The sequence below is a fragment of the Pezoporus wallicus genome, unplaced genomic scaffold (genome assembly GCF_028554395.1).
Source record: "Pezoporus wallicus isolate ANWC-B61680 ecotype Strahan unplaced genomic scaffold, APGP_CSIRO_Pwel_v1 scaffold_2584, whole genome shotgun sequence".
Lineage (NCBI taxonomy): Eukaryota > Metazoa > Chordata > Aves > Psittaciformes > Psittacidae > Pezoporus > Pezoporus wallicus.
In genome coordinates this window covers 12802608-12819148 of record NW_026642851.1, presented here as the reverse complement: position 1 = coordinate 12819148, position 16541 = coordinate 12802608, and the positions used below count along the sequence as shown (strand labels likewise).

Below are 16541 nucleotides of genomic sequence, written 5' to 3'. Positions count from 1 at the left end.
GGCCTCATCCAACCTGGCCTTGAACACTGCCAGGGATGGAGCATTCACAACCTCCCTGGGCAACCCATTCCAGTGCCTCACCACCCTAACAGGAAAGAATTTCCTCCTTATATCCAATCTAAACTTCCCCTGTGTAAGTTTTAACCCGTTACCCCTTGTCCTATCACTACAGTCCCTAATGAAGAGTCCCTCTCCAGCATCCCTATAGGCCCCCTTCAGATACTGGAAGGCTGCTATGAGGTCTCCTTTTACCAAGGGAAGTCAGAAGCCCCAGTGAAGACTCATGGTGCATTACCATACCCTGTGAAATTAAAAAAGGTGAGTGTGCAAGCTTGAGCATTTGGCTCTTGATGTCCACTTTCTCTGCATTCTGCTTTGTAATGGTTTGGACTATTCCCCTTACTTATCTTCAAGACAAAGCTTGGGTTCATCCTGGGGTTAACTTCTACCAAGGAGCAGTATGGATGAGGCCATACGATATTTAGATATCTCCATCTGTCACCATCCTCCAACATTAACCCAGAAGACCTCATACTCTCATATGCAACCCAAAATATTCACACAACACTCCAGGGCATGTGTATACTCTCCACATCACACATATTAAAATCCCACTCTTGAGGCTGTAAGGCAGTTTCCTCATTAGCAGCCTGGCCTATGGACCCAGTCCTGACGACAAGTGTTGTTAACACCATGTCAGCAAACGTCTGAGAAAAACTGTGGAGCCAGCCTGGGCCTCACAGAGTGTGTAACCCTCCTTCCAGCATGCAAAAAGAAAGCCCAGGAAGGGAGGGCCAGACAGATGCCCCAAAATAAACATCAGGAAATCGCACCATCCACAGGCCATACTGGTAGCACAACACACGTTCAAAAACAAAAAAGTATCCTAAAGACAATGTTTTCTGATTCCTATCCACACTCCAGTGTTTAACTCATTCATAGTTGGCTCAGGTAAGCTTAGAAGGATCTATCTATACCTTAGCACAAGCATAGGGAATCTGTGGGTGATCCAGTGGCATAATGAGCAACACACTGGACACATTCAGGATCTGGAAGAGGAAGGCAGGAGATACAGCATGAGAAGGGTCATCTCCTACTGCCTTCAGTGTTTTCCGAGAATTCACCATCACACAGCTGTGCTTCTACTGTGTAGTAGAAACATATGCATGCCCCTCTTATGGAAAACATAAGATCAACTCCTGGATGTGGTGGGGGAGCAGAGTGGCACAGCAATATGGGGTGGTGGCCTTCTGTCCCTCTCAAAGGCACCCTCCTCCCTCAAGCAGGGTATTTGAAACTGCAGCAGATACTGGACCCAGTCCCCATTGCTGAAGAGCAATTCACGCTGCTGAATGATGAAAAACTTCCTAGACCTTCTGCTAGCCAGAGCAGTTTGAAGCTCTATGCACCTTGGCCTGGCAACACAGAGAAGCTGGGCTATCACCTAGTAGCTGAATAACAGGCATTTGGAGGGAAGAAGGATGATGAACCCTTTGCATGTCCTCATGCTCAAGACCCTTCAAGACCCTCTAAGAAATCTTGTCTGCAGTATCTGCAGGGTCTGATCTGTATATAGCAGCAGAGGGACTGCTCTCCACACTGGGGAGCTGAGCAACAGCCAATTATCAGTAGTGCTCAAATATACACCCCACCCTCATTACTTTATCAGTCTGGCTATGGCCTGTTTAATCCAATAAGATGTGAAGCTACTTCAAGTTGATGTAAGCAGGGATCGGAATGACTGTAAATTACAAAGCAACACTCTTTCCTGTTCTATCCTTTAGAAAAATATGCTTTTATTTGGACTCAAAAATAGGTTGACAACAGAACAAAATTATCCTAATCTGTTCTCATATATATTAAATTGAATTTTATGAAGATTTATGAAGTTTTTCCATAGGGCATAGGCAAGCAGCAGAGTCTCCCAGAAAAAGTATTTCTCAGGTAAATCTTATGAGCAGTTGCCAAGGAATTTCTTTCCAGTGTTTGTAATACCTTACCCTTCAACAAGAGCTGATTACGGCTGGCAGCATTCTTATTCTGGGAAATAGGTCAATAGGTTAATATCCTGGCTAAAAGTCCTGAGTGTGCTTCACTTGGCAACACCACAGAGTGCTGCCAGAATGCAGCAGCAGACAATAGGAGCAAGCTTAACTTCCCCAGCAACACGCCACCAAGGGAAGCATTACATCAAATATCCCCACTCTCCTTTAAATACCTGCTACCGTCCTTCTGCTGGGTTTTAGCATTTACAAGCAGTCTTGCCATCATGTCTAGAGATAATAAACTTTTAAGCTACTTTTTTTTTTTTTATAGTAGTCAGTGTATAAAACGCTCACATTTCATCTGCAATAATGTGAGCCATTGAAGGATGATAACCAGCTCATCTCCGGTCTTCTTTACACATAAAAAAAGGCTAATATTTAAAAGCAAAATTTGTTTGTCAACACTGTTTCACCACGAACTTTCTACTTTCTTCTCCAAGTACCACATATTGACATAATTAAGAACCATTCACACACTTTGGTTTTAAATTTTAATTCACCTTAAAGTCTCCAGAATACTGTCTATACATTACTTGCATGAAGACTGAAGAGATTTTGAATATGCTGATGAATGCAAAATGTATTACATTTATACTGATTGCTCTAGGATCATATATGCATGTAATGAAATTAATTATCTTGTAAGACAAAAATCAAGGCAGGAAACATAAAAGACACATTTTCAATAAATCTGGTAAGTTCCCATCATTCTCAAAAATGATATTTTAATTATATTCAGGGAGTGATACTGCGCATGTCAAAAAGTCAGTTTCATTAATTTGCTAACATTTTATCTAGATACTGTATCATAAAAGTCTAGCAGTCCTTTTCTAATTATGGGTAATTGGGTGAAAGAACATTTGGATTTATATTAACATGTGAACTTTCTGCATGAGGGATACAGTGCTTTCCAGCAAGATGCTCAGTGTTTCACGAAGGAACTGAAAAAGCATCAGATCCTATTCCACGCTGTATGGCAACTGAGGTTACTCAGTCTTTTGTAAGACTGCTCAGTATCTTGCAGGATTAATTTGAGGTGGGGTTCTTGGCCACTGGTCACAGCATGGTATTTTCTACCTAGCTGAAATCATCTTCATTCCAGTCAATAAAACCCAAGCACCTTTTGGATTCACTACATGGAGTTGCAAAGCCATTAAAGTGAGCTTGACCTTTTTCCAGTCTATATGTGGTACATGGTTTTTGTCTGTTTATTACTCATTAAGATCTTGGTGATGGAAGAATTTGCCCCAAAGGAGGAGAAAATAATTGAAAGTTTTATGATATGCTATGGCATGATGAACAAGCCATGAAGGAAATCTCAAAAACAACATAACATATAAATGTCAGAGAGTTTCCATTCAAACACTTAACTGAATTCAAAATCTTAACAGAATAAATCAAGGACTGTTCTAATCAGAATGTGAAATGATATGAAAGAACAAAGGTGTGCATAAGATTGTAACTACAGGGATGAAAAAGGAGACAAAGTCATGTTTATAAATTCTGCAATGGTGACAAAGAAGCTTCAAAACTCTAAAGCCAATGGAGCAGTTGAGAACAAAAAAGCAATGTCTCTGGATAGATTTAGAAAAACATTGAATTTAATTTTTTTTCTCAGCAAACAAGATGTTCTCTGGCAAATGATATGAATCCTTTGTCAAGGCTGTCCAGATGGCCTTTGTGAATAAAATACTGCACACAGCAGCAACATACTTGCTGGACAGATAACTTACAGATTTGAAAACAGGCTGTTGGAGAGCTTCTTCATTAAACTAATAATGTTTCTGGTTATTTGGTTGTAAGAAGCCAAGGGCCTGGTGACAATTTCACAAAAAGTAAAGTGTTATGTGCTATGACAACCTGAGTAACTGTGCTTCTCCCCAGAACAGCCCAGCTGAATTATGCAAAATGTGAACCCATAATGAAAATGAGATTCCAGAAAGGTCTCTAAGAAATGTAAAAGCATAACTGAGAGATTACAAGAACTCTAACCCAATGATTCTGTTACCCTTTTCATGGAATAAGATCGAGAAGATTGTGAAACGTGTTGAGAACTGCTTTGGTTATTGCTTAGAAGCTTCTTTACAAAACATTTGGGTTTTTTTTCCCCACAAAGTAGGTAAGAATTATAAATTCAACATTCCTCAAAACAGGAGTTATTCAGTTGACTTTATTGGCAACTAAATGGTCCCAGTACAGGTAAAAATGCAGTAGAAAAGACAAGAGGGGTAAAAAAGACAAACATCACAAATTTCAAAAAAAGGTGGGGCCTTTGAAAACATAATTTCCTGTTCAATCAGTCAGTCCTTGTTCAGTCTCTCATTTACTTTCGTTTTCTTTGTCTGATTATATACCAGGGAATCTGCCAGTCCAATTTTCTATCACCCCTGTTGACAGGGATGAAAGAGGTAAGGATAGGGATGATAGGGGGATTCTTTGACATCCCTCTACAGCACCCTAAAAATTCATATTTTTTTTTTAAATTGCCCACCCATATTCCATAGCCAAAATGTCTTTTAACTGCATCTTCCTGATAAAGTAACAAAACAAAGTATGACTCTGTGGGGTTTTTTTTCAAAGCAATTTTAAAAGACAAAATTTCAGAGCAATTTTTCTACAGACATAACAATAAGCAGAAAATACTGAAAGGAACCAACGCTCTGAAAATGAACCCGTTATCAGACCAGTTACATTTCTTGCTTTCCACTTTCAATACTCAGTATGAAACAAAATTTACCTATGTAGAGCCTAAGAGCTCCTCCTAGATCTCAGTCCATGTTCCTAAAGTACAAGACAACAGCAGACACATAAGCTAATATATAATTTATTTAATAATCTCCTACCATTACATGTAATCACCTGAATAAAGATCTGTGTGTTAGGGTTTGCTTCCATCTTCTTCAATGAAGCTGACCAACTGGAGGTAATCCATTGCCTGAGAGTTAATCCCTTTGAATACTATTCCCTGAATTTCTAGTTAATCCACTAGAGTCTACAAATGGGTTCTCCATTTCATGCATAACATCAAAGTATGCCAATGTAAATGTTCTCTAGTTAATAAATAGCCCAAACAAGCATTTAGCTGAAAAGCCATTTAACATCAGCTGTAATAAGTGACAAAGAAAATTATGATAGAGAACATCTCTTGAAGAAGACGAGAGATGGCTGAGAAAGGTAATCTGATCTGTAATGAATGCAGTAGGATTGCTTGTTTACAGTGATTGCTGCATTGTAGCTAAAGGGGGTGCATGACAACCATGCAACATCGCTGTGACAGCTTCCATTTCCCTAATAACATCGCACCCTTCCTAGTATTATTCCATCAGATGTAACATGTATAAAGTAGTGCATATAAATTTCAATAATATGATATAATCATATGGCCCTTTACAGATGAATAGATTACATGAACAGGACACTATTTCTCCAGCCAAAAATAGAGTAAAACAAGATACTTCTAACACCATTTTCACCTACTTCTAAATGATTATATATCTTCAGTCTGGCAAAGCCTTACTTTGCAAAGAACTCCTATTTTGTTTTTTTGTGGCAGTTATCTTAGTGTAAACATAGACATTGATATACCCATTGTGCAACCAAATGGAAACAGCTGAAGTTGATAAAAACAAGTTTATAATCTAATGGTCCATTATCATCATGCAGGGCCTGATTTTCTCCTTTGAAGTCAAAGAGATTTTGTCATTGCCATCAGTGGAAATGTGACCGGATTTTTAGCCATGGGTGGGTGGATTTCCTATATATTACTTCCTTCATCACAGAAACAGCTACTTCAGAACCCTTGAATTAATCAAGGGGTTTATTATCAAGGGGCATTATTATGAAGGACATTACCATAAATCACATACTGTATATATCCCATACTTCCTATTTCAGATAAAAAGCAGATTACACTAAGAATATACAAATTACTGAAGAAAAGACAAGAAGTGGGAAAATCTTGAAGAACATGATGAACAGGCTTAGATTTTGGCAGTAACAATGGAAGCAGAAGAGGAATTAGGCCCAGGAGAGCCCTGACGAGCTTGTTGTCAAATTGGAAATGGGAGTAGAATGATAAGTGTGATGATTTGCCTTTGACACAGAGGAAAATATTTGACTTCTGATAATCAGATAATCAGCTAATAAGGCCTTGGACTGTGCTAATTTGTTGGAGTGGAATGTGTTTAGACAGAATGATGAACATTGATAAGGCATTTGTGAGATGGCACAGTTGTGATTCCAAGGCGTTTGGTAAGATATTTGTTAAGTCACTCTAACCCTAACAATGTAGTCAATGTGGAGAAGATGTAAATGAAGATTAATCTGATCTCTAACCAACAGAGTATAGAATGATCTGAGTGTATTTTGCCATACATGGCCATATGTAAATTTAAATAATGTATAGATCAAACAGCATGGCTTGTGAAAATACATATATTTGCAGTGGTTCTTCAGAGAAGGGTAAGATGTGCAGTGAAAGAGGAAGGAACATTTAGATGCATGTGGTTGTGTGTGGACTAGAGGGGCAATGTGAGAGGACAGGGTAAAAAAGCATTGGGTGTGAGAGACTGAGTAGGAGGATAAAAGATGTAGGAGATAAAGGGTTTAGAGAGGAGGGATATAGACAAGGGAAAATGTATGTCTGATCTTAAAGATAAGGGTAAATAGCTTCAGTTCAGTACAGTAAGCAACAGGAAGCCAAGCGGTGATTCATATGGCCAAAGCAACAGGAGGGGAGATGACACAGAAGCCTAATTTTGGAGAGATTATTGGGGAAGACAAGTGAAAGAGTAGGAGAACATTAGAGAAGGTTATAAATGAGCACCAAACTATATATGAAGATATTAGTAGGTACTAGTCATAAAGCAAATATATTTCTATTCTCCACTAAAAATTGGTAGGAGGTCTCCATTTTCAGGCATTTAATATTATGGATGGGTTTCATTTGTTATGTTTTTTTTTCAAAATAATACCAAATAGAGGTTCTTCAGCCATGGATTAATCATTTGCCAAACTTAGTTTTTAATTAAATGCGTTACTGTGCTATATGAGTGCATAAAAGAGTAAACATCAAAGTTGCTCTGTTGTGCTATTGTTAAAATGGAAAAAGTGTTTTTTCCTTTAGAATTTCAAGTTTTATATTGCATGATTTAGCCCAAGGCAAATATTTTTTATGGCTGAATTATAAAGTTCTTGAGAAACAGGTTTATAGCAGAAGTGCAGACAACCTTCAAAAAAGCGTTATAAGCACCAAGTCAAATTATGAAGCAAAGATGGGCCTGAACCCAAACCCCAAAGCTAGCCACTCCATTAACTTTTGAATACACTGTATGCAGATTCAGTCTTTGTAACACTAACTCATCCTTCCCATAAAATCCCATTACTGATGTGAAAATGGAGAGCTGAACAGTTGCAGGATCAGGACCTAAAATACCGTGACTAAAATGTGGGAAGTGGATTATAAAGAAAGACTTCTGAATGTTTCATTTGATGCCAGTTTATATTCAAATGATTACAGATTAACCGTTTTCAGATAAATATATATGTAAAGCAAGGATAGAATGTCTTCAGTTAGCATTTCTGGCCAGTTCATATGTGGAAGAAACCTGCACTCATATCTGTGAACTATAGAGAAAAACATGGGTAGAAAAACTGGACTAATGCCATTCACATTATGGTAGGGAAGCACCTTAACGTACCAGACTCCTCTATACTTCCTGGGCCTTCAGAATTCAACAGCAAAAAAAAGTCCCAATGTGAAATCTAACATGTCCACAGAGTGCTGAGGCAGAAGGGCAGAAATCCTCTTTCACGGGCCATGTTAGCCACAGCAGAGGCCATTCCTGCTCAGCTGTCCTTGCAGCCTGGTACACACCTCTCTGTGCAAGAAGAAGCAGCACTGATATTTGAGACGTGAGCATGTTGAAATAAACCTCGGTGTATGGATTAGTGGTTACAGAGAAGGCTGAGGTGATAAAAGCAACCTTCATCATTAGTCTCACAATTTATCACATTGTACCATCTTGAGTAATGTACATGTTCTGTCTGTATTTAAGTGTTTAATTCTTTTTCAAAGAATGGAATTTCTTTAAAATACACTAGCTACATGCATCTGCAGATGTTCCTGCATCCGCAGAAAGGGACTTCACAGGAAAACAAATGGAAAAAACTACCACAGGTTGGTTGGTTGGCTGGTTGGTTGGTTGGTTTACAGCATACAACTGGAAATGAGTATTTTCTCTCTACAGATTCACAGGAATTACCTGACTAATCGCAGAGTGGCCATCACTGTAACACACCAAGTGTAACTTCCAGTATACATGCTTTCTGGTTATTTGCTTACTACGTTTCACTTACAGAATTACTCTTGGCTTCTGAGACTGACGTTTTTAAACAAACGTGTATACACTTTGCAGCCCCCCAGTAAGCTACCACCAGCAGGTAATGTCTGTTTTCAAAAACAGATGTATTTTATTTAAAAACCCATGTTGTCTCTCAGTCAGACTATGCAGACTATAAAGTGCTTCAGGACAGAACCAATTTATCTCAAGGACTGTCCAGCAGCATGAGAGTTTTAATAATCAGAAAGCACTGATAACACTTCCCTTCCCCCATGTTCTGGGAACTTCTATAAAAGAAAAAATAAAGTGGGCTTAATGTGCTAGCCATAAAATATACATCTCAATCAATCAAGGAAACGCGTATGTATTGAATACGATGATCCAGAGACTGCTTAAAGATGGGGAAATGAGACTGAACCCAATAACTCAAGTCTGACTAGTTCCAGTCTGCCTGGTTTCCAGCCTGCCTGCAGACACAGGCAGGGGCAGGAGCAGGGACAAGAGCAAGGGCAGAGGCAGAAGCTAAGGAAGGAAAGAACGAAGCATACAGGGAGTTTAACAGACTCAAACTGCACTTTAGTGCACGATGTTACAGAACTGCAATCATAGAAGGGGAATGTCTGGCAAAAACTCAGAAAGTGATGAGACAGTGTGCAGTATGAAACCAGCAGACAGATTTCCTATGGACTTAATCTCCAGACTTCAGCTGACCTTAATGTCGGGGCTTCAAAAGGGCAGTGAGGGAGAGAGCGTGGAAAGCTCAGAACCTGGGCTAGAGACAAAGGGATGAAGGAGGCTGAATCTGTGTATGATTTCTGAACACAGATGTAACACATTTGTAGTTAATCTGTGTGGCTACAGACTTACAACTATGTTTGAAAACTATTTCAAACATGGTTGTATCTTCAGAGTGGACAGGGATTTACTCTGCGGCTACACTTGGAGGATGACCCTGCCCCCAGCAAAGCCAAACTCTTTTCCCTCTGCATCCTTCAGAGAGATTCCTTGTGGAGCATGTGCTCCAACAGGCCTTTTTCCTGAGAAAGCGTTAACAGTGTTTGCCTCGCTATGCACCAGTAACAAATTGTTTTCAAACTCTGCTCTGGGAGATGAGAGTGGCTGACATCCACTGTTGGCTGCAGGTCATTTTCCTAGCTCAGACCCACCTTTGGGGACCATTTAACACAGTGTTTCAGCTTTCAGCCTTTGAGCTCTTCCTCTAACTCCTACCCTAGTGACTGGATTTTCTCCACACAAAGGAAGCTCAAAGCCCTCCACATAAAAGAAGCGGCTGGATTCATCTAGGTAATCACTTCTGGGTACAAGGATAGCTGGTATGGCAGGGCAATGGGACAAGGAAAGGCCCCATAGCTGGTGAGCATCACACCGTTCAGCCAAAAAGCAGGTTTCAGAGCTCATTGTGTCCCTGCGTCCCTGCTTTGTGCCTGTCCCCTGGTGCCAGGAAAAAGGGGGTAGCGGGAGTGATCAGAAGACACACTCCCAGTAGGGATTTCATACCACATAGCCTCCATGGAGAGCAGAGCTCACCCACAGCAGCTCCTCGACCGCTCAAGAGGCTTCATGAGAGGCAGACAGACTGGGTGGCAAAGCCACAAGAGAAGCTGAGAGAGGCAGAAATGACAGAGTGGGTAAGAAGGATGGTAGGAATAGGGTCTGGAAGGAGAGGGTTCAGGAAGGTGCCCCAGAGATGCAGAAATGCAAAGGGAACAGGGCAGTGGGTCCAGGTGACCTGCCACCTGGGGGTGTCGCCACGGGGCATCCTCACAGCCCACACGAGCACAGCCAGCAGCCCCTAGGATCACAGGGGATGGTGGTGTCCCACTGGGGGAAAGCTGCGACTCTGAGGGACACGCGTGGGGCTTGGCTGCATATTCCCACTAAACAGAAAGAGAGTGGTTGCAGAAGAGCCGGGAGGGGACGGGGTAGGGTGCCCGCGGGATACCGTGGGGCGAGCAAGCCGGGACGCGGGCACGGTGCATGTGTGCGGTTCAGCCTGCGGAGCCGGGACGATGGGGGAGATCGGGCCGGGCCCGGCCGGGCTGCGCGGGCGCTGCGGGGCGCAGGTGGGTACCTCCGCCCGGATCGGCTCTACCTGCCGTGGCGGGGGACGCTGCCTCTCCCCACCCGTTTCCCCCTCCGAGTGCCCTCGAGCCAGCCCTGCCTCGGCTGAGCGTCAGGGCTGGGGATCGCCGTGTTTGTTGGCTCTTCCGCGCTGCCGAAGTCTTGGGGGACTGAGGAGGAGGAGGAGGAGAAGGAGGAGGGCGTGGAGGGGGAGGGGACTGGGGCTTGGGAGACGGCGGCTCCTCGGCCTCCCTTATTGCCGCTGAGTTGCGCTCCTCTTCCTCAGGCTGCGAGCAGGAGCCGCTTGGGCGCTTCCCCCTTCCCCGTCCTGCCGGGAGTCCCTGCGGCGGCAGTGCGCTCGCTCGCCTCTCGCCGGGGCAGGTGAGTGCGGGGTGCCGGGCAGTGCCAGTCACCGCCGCCCGGGGCTGCCGTCCCCGCGGGACAGCGGGGCAGGCGGGGGGCGACGCAGTTTGCCAAACTCCAGCGGCCGGCTGGTCCACGCTCACGGCCGCTTCCCTTCCTTATCTCCTCTCGCAGAGCACCCCCGCCCCGTCTCCCGGAGCCCGCCCCGGCAGAGCGCTCCCGAGGTGCCAGCAGCCGCGAGGATTTTTGTCTGTCTTGTTTGTGTGTTTGTTGGTTTTCGTTGGGTGTTTTTTGTTTTTCCCCTCGTTTTCATTTGGCTTTCTAGTCTCGCTGGGAATGGCAGGGGCAGCGGCGCCTGGAGAAGAAACAAGTGTGGGGAAAGGGAGAGGGAGCCGGAGCTAAATGACAGGATGCGGGCGACTTGAGGCGCAGAAAGAAGCCAGCCTGCCCTGCCCCCGGGACTGCCCTTTGCGGGCCGTGCCTTCTGCTCCTGACTCCGACCGGAGGATTTAAGACCTAGGAAGAGTTGTGCCTGGAAGGCTTTCTTCTTTTTTTCTTTTTTTTTTCATTTTTTATTTTTTATTTTTCTGCCTCCTTCCCCTGCTGTCGGAAGGGAAAATGGATTGGGGACTTCTCCTGCACTGTGCAGCCCTCACCTTCACCCTCGCCAGGGCTCTGCGAAGCGGTGAGTATTACGGGGACGTCTGATTTCAGCTTGGGCGGGCAGCTACAAGGCTGGGCTCGGGGCTGCCTTTGGGGTCGGGCAGCGGGTACGGAGGGGGCTGGCACGGCACCGGCACCGGCCCGGGCCCGGCGGGGGGAACTTTCCACCGGGGGTGGCAACAGCGCGGCCCTCACCCCAGGATCGCCTGCCCGGCAGCGCCTTCCGACTTTATTTTCTGTTCTTTTCGGTAGTGGCATAAGGCAGGCTGCTCTCTCTCACTATATCAGGACAGCCAATTATCTTAATAATGTTTCCTCCCATAGGCAATTAAATAAGTCTCGCCTTCGAGATTTGAAAGATAAGGAACCCTTTAAAGGGAAGGCTGCCCCCACCGCCCTTTCTTTTTTCCAAAGCTTAAAATTTCAGATTACTGTGCCTTTTATAAACTGTGCGTGTACCTGTGGGTAGTCTTTAAATGGAGAGCTCTCTACACTACCCCTTCCCTAAGTCTGCAGTTTACATGCAACTTGTACAGTGCCAAGAGAGAAGCTGAGCTTCCCTGTGAAGACTCCCTTCCAAGAGAAGTAATCCCTTAGCAAATGACTGATGTAGCTAGTTTACTATCAGGCAGTCCTTGAAAACACAACTAATTAAAAGCAGCACGCTCCTCCTTCCCTGAACAATGCCAGGGCACTGTGCATATTTCACTGCATGATGCATTTTTAAAGATGGTCTAATTGTGGGACTGCTTGACGTTTAGCTCTCACACATGAAACAGATCATGTGAGTTTTCCTTCCCTGACAAATCCTGAGCAATTATTATTAAGTAATTATCAAATATTTACTTTTGCGTGGCTGGGTTTTCAATCAAAGTAATTAAAAGAAGAGAGCACCCTCCACTTACGCTGGTATATTGTTTTAATAAGGGACCGCAAGTGGAGTGTCGTGGAAGAGAGAGTATTAAAATTGCATGTTTTATGATGGAAGTTAATCTCTTTCCCAATATGTTTTGAGGAGGCATCTTAATTTAATCAGGACGAGCTGCCTGCTCCAGTGCTGTGTCGCAGGAGCGAAGGCGCTAGAGGAATGTGCCAAGCCCAGCTTGGGGATGCTTCGAGAGGTGAACTTTGCTCATCCCCATGCCCCACATGTGGCTCCCACATAAACCAGGACTGCCCCTAGTCCTGCACCCTCTGAGGGGTGGGAGTGGGCCACCTGCTGCTCTTGTTGATCATTTCTCCCCAGTAAAAGAAAGGGCATGGGGTGGGTTGCTGGGCAGAAGGCTTCACTGTTAGCAGTTAATGTGCGGCCCTGCTGGAGTCACCAAGGCCATTAACCTCCTCTGAAACCTACCAGACCTACTAATGCCACCTTCACCTGCATGCAGTACTAGTGTCCGCTAAATTAATTCATTAACCCTATTTAGAACTAATGGTCCAAAGTCATTAGAAACTGCTCCTCTTAATCAAGTGTGAGAGAGATTGCACAGAGCCAGGGAGTCTAGCAGACCGTATTATCTTATTACACCGTCACTTTCCCAGAAGTCACAGATTAAGGAGTGCTGGTGGTAGTAAGTCCACCTCAGCGTCCTCTGAAGTGACTCTGTCAAGTGACTGGAAGCAGCACTGCTTTATTTCAGGCATGTAACATATGCCAGACTCTGCCATGTTGTTTGCAGGGCTGGAGTGGGCTTAATGATACGGGATCACTTTCCGAGTGTGCTTACACAGGGAGGAAAAGGCAAGATTCCCTGAGAGCCCCAGACAACAGATTAGCAAGATCACCATTGACAGCTTTTGGGCTTTGAGTTGCAACACCTTTTGTTCTGGTCAGAGAAAAACAGCCCTTTTTGTGAAGGCAAGGCAGAAATAAGTAATAAGATAGCCTTCCCCAGCAACATGCTTAGCAATATCTGGGGTTTGACCGTACAGCTGAGTATGCATCATCCCCTTCCCTCCTAATTTATGGCAAATAATTTCTATAAAGAGTGTAGCTTTATGCATTTTTTATGTGCATTTCCTCATTCATTTCCATTTGACCTGTTTTTCCTACAATAAAATCCTGTACACTTATAAATTCATGCTGAGAGCAAAGCATGCCATTTTGCTTTCACAGGGGATGTTATTAGATACAGCACTGCAGCCTGTGTATACTACTATTGGGATGTAGTGATATATAGCCTTTCTTTTTAGTGTGGACATTTCTTCTTGTCTGCAGTTTACTGTTATATTTTATTGCTCAAAATTAAACGATCAACGTCTGGAGAAAGTTTTTTCTCCCTGAAGGTCTATAGAAAGAAATCCATAGTAGTAAAAAAGTGGTAACACAAACCTGCACTGGACAGTAAAGTGAGTGACCGTGTAGGCTGGATTTCTTGTCCCTTTTTATTTTTCCTGTAAACCTTAAAATGCAACTCTGACAATGCCAGCCAAAGGAGCAAGATGCAGCATACCACATTTCACAGTCCCACTTGGTGATTCTGGAAACTTTTGCAACTATTTAACTATTAAAAATAGATCTTTGTTGTTGTTGGGGGGAGGGAGGGAAGAGAAAAGGATGTTGTTCTGCTCCATTACTTTGATGCAGTCTCCAAGCATGAACAAACTTCCTTGAAGAAAAACATAGTGGATGATTTCTGCTTCACTAAACCCACTTTGTTCTCTGCTACCCTGGGTTTGAAGAGCACAGATAGTTTCAACCTGCTTAGATTTATGGACTGATAAAACAAAGGGAGGGTCTGCCACAAATGAGATTGGATCCACCAAGGCAATCCCAGTGGTCAGTGACACAGACCAGGCTTATCTCATAGCTGGGCAGGAGGTCAAATAGCATCCTTTTAGTTCTCCTCCCGGCTTTCCTTAAAACGTCATATTTCAGAAGATTATACTTTTTAGAGACAATTGTGTCTCAGATACCCTTCTGAGCCAACATTAACGCTGTTGTAAGACTGCAAGGTTTTAACGCTGTAAGGGGCACTGTTAGCTTGGGGCAGGAGGCTTTTTGAAAGAATGCTGTTTAGAAATGGGGTATCTTCTGCTACTTGCTGTCTGTCCAGCTGCTGGACAAGATGGGCACTGAGAGGCAGGCCTCTTCCCGGCGGTAATATGTAGCAAGGACACCTTTGTGTTAAAAGCAGAAGGATGCAGCAAAAGTTTGCTTGAAGAAGGCTGCAGCATCCCCCAGCAGTGCCACAGCGGTTGGCTGGTTCAGGTCTGCAGGCTGAAACCAGGTGCCTGCCGGAGGGAACTGAGAAAAGCCAATCTGTTTGCTTTCCCCCGCAGATAAGTGCGGCGACACGATCAAAATTGTCAACCCCGGGTACCTCACGTCTCCCGGTTACCCCCAGTCCTACCACCCCAGCCAAAAATGCGAGTGGCTGATCCAGGCCCCGGAGCCCTACCAGAGGATCATGATCAACTTCAACCCCCACTTCGACCTGGAGGACCGCGACTGCAAGTAAGTGCGGGCGCCGCGCTGCGGAGCGCCACGGCGCCACCTGCCGGCCCGACGCTGCCGCCGCCGCTCGGGGCTCCGCGGGGCTCCGCGCCGCGCCCGGGGCCGCTCCCCTCCACTGCCCGGGGGCTGCTGGCAGTTGTTGCTGTGGGAAGACGCAGGAGGCGCTCAGCGGAGCGTCCTAGCCGAGGGGGGGGGGGAAGGGGGGGATGTTGAAAAGATCTTTGCAACTTTTTGAGCTTTATGAATTATATTTGAATCCTGCCTGCCGGATGGACATGCGGGTGGATGATGGCGGTGACGCACGGTATGGGGGTGCGATTCATTCTGTGTTTGCTGGGCTGCTTGCTCTCTTGAGTAAGCCTCCAGATTTTTTTTAAAAATGGTTCCCCTTCATTTTGAATCTCCACTGCTACAAATACCCTATAGCAAAACCAGGCCAATTATAAATTGTCAAATCTTCTTAATGCAGAGTCAGTCTGGCATTTACTCTCACTCATTAAGGGGCAGTAGACTGCAGGACTAATAGTCATATTTCCCCCTTTCTCCCCCCTTCTCCTGCTCTACAGTAGTGCCCTGAGAGGAGGAAGGGTATCACTGAGGCTCCCTTTGCTCCCCTCAGCTTCTATTCCCTTTGACCAGGAGTAAGAAGGGGAGTCAGAGCCTCCCAGAAGCTGTTCTCCACTTTTCCCCAAATCTGTAAACCACATAGCATAGCTTGCACAAGGCAACAACACATGTTCAGGTCATTGCCCTCTTCAACATGCCCTCTAAATTTAGCCACTGGCTTCATGAAGAAAATATTTTAGTGATTCATTATTTAAAAATTTCTTGAGTATCATGGATTTCTCACCCCCTTCTGACAACTGCAAGAGAGAGTTATTGTTCACTAATTCTACCAGTCAGGGTTTTCTCTGCATGTCAGAAAGATTAAACTCAATAGCCATTGGTGTTTGGCATTTCGTTGGAGTATTTGGGATTTTACAGGATTTGGTCTTGTAAAACGACGCTCAGCATCATCAGGAGTGGTTGTAACAAAACCATGAGGTTAGAGTGTTGGCCTTAGAGAAAGAGGGTAACTGTACTCAAGCACTTCATTTTTACTAGGCACATCTCTGTTCCTATTATCTAACAAATTGATTACTTAGATCACAGTTATTGATTTCCCTTAAAAATGAAATTCTTTAATGATGCACTATGGTGCTTAGTTGTTTGGTTTGTTTTTATAATCTCTTCTATATCAGCATTTCAGTATCACAGTTGAGTGATAATGCAGGAAAACCCTATGCTCATAAAACTAAACTGACTCTTCATTAAAATGAGGTTTTACTGTGGTTTTGGAGCCACAGCTCATATTCACACCATATGTTCACACTCTGACTTCCCGTTCTTTAATTTTTAATTTGTCATGCTTAGGCAGTGATTCACTTCCTTGTATCTTCTTGATACAGGTTTTGCTTGCATTCTGTGGGACAGTCCTAATGCTTTAAAATGTTTGTCTGTCTCTCCTTGTCTCTTAGATAGAGATTAGGAAATTGAATCAAGCATATTTCAGTGTCAAGTCCTTTTTGTTCCTTGCTAGAATACATGTTT

General features: G+C 44.0%; 1 protein-coding gene across 4 annotated transcripts in view; it reads left to right on the top strand.

Moving 5' to 3' along the window:
- The first annotated feature begins 10690 nt into the window (after positions 1 to 10690).
- NRP1 (neuropilin 1) overlaps positions 10691 to 16541 on the top strand; it is a 117559-nt gene continuing 111708 nt past the window's right edge. For all 4 annotated transcript variants that reach the window (XM_057432772.1, XM_057432773.1, XM_057432771.1 and 1 more), the window contains exons 1-3: positions 10691 to 10849; positions 11006 to 11516; positions 14777 to 14951. In XM_057432772.1, coding sequence (XP_057288755.1) covers positions 11450 to 11516; positions 14777 to 14951 — 242 coding nt within the window. In that variant the 5' untranslated portion in view covers positions 10691 to 10849; positions 11006 to 11449. The remainder of the gene's footprint in view (positions 10850 to 11005; positions 11517 to 14776; positions 14952 to 16541) is intronic.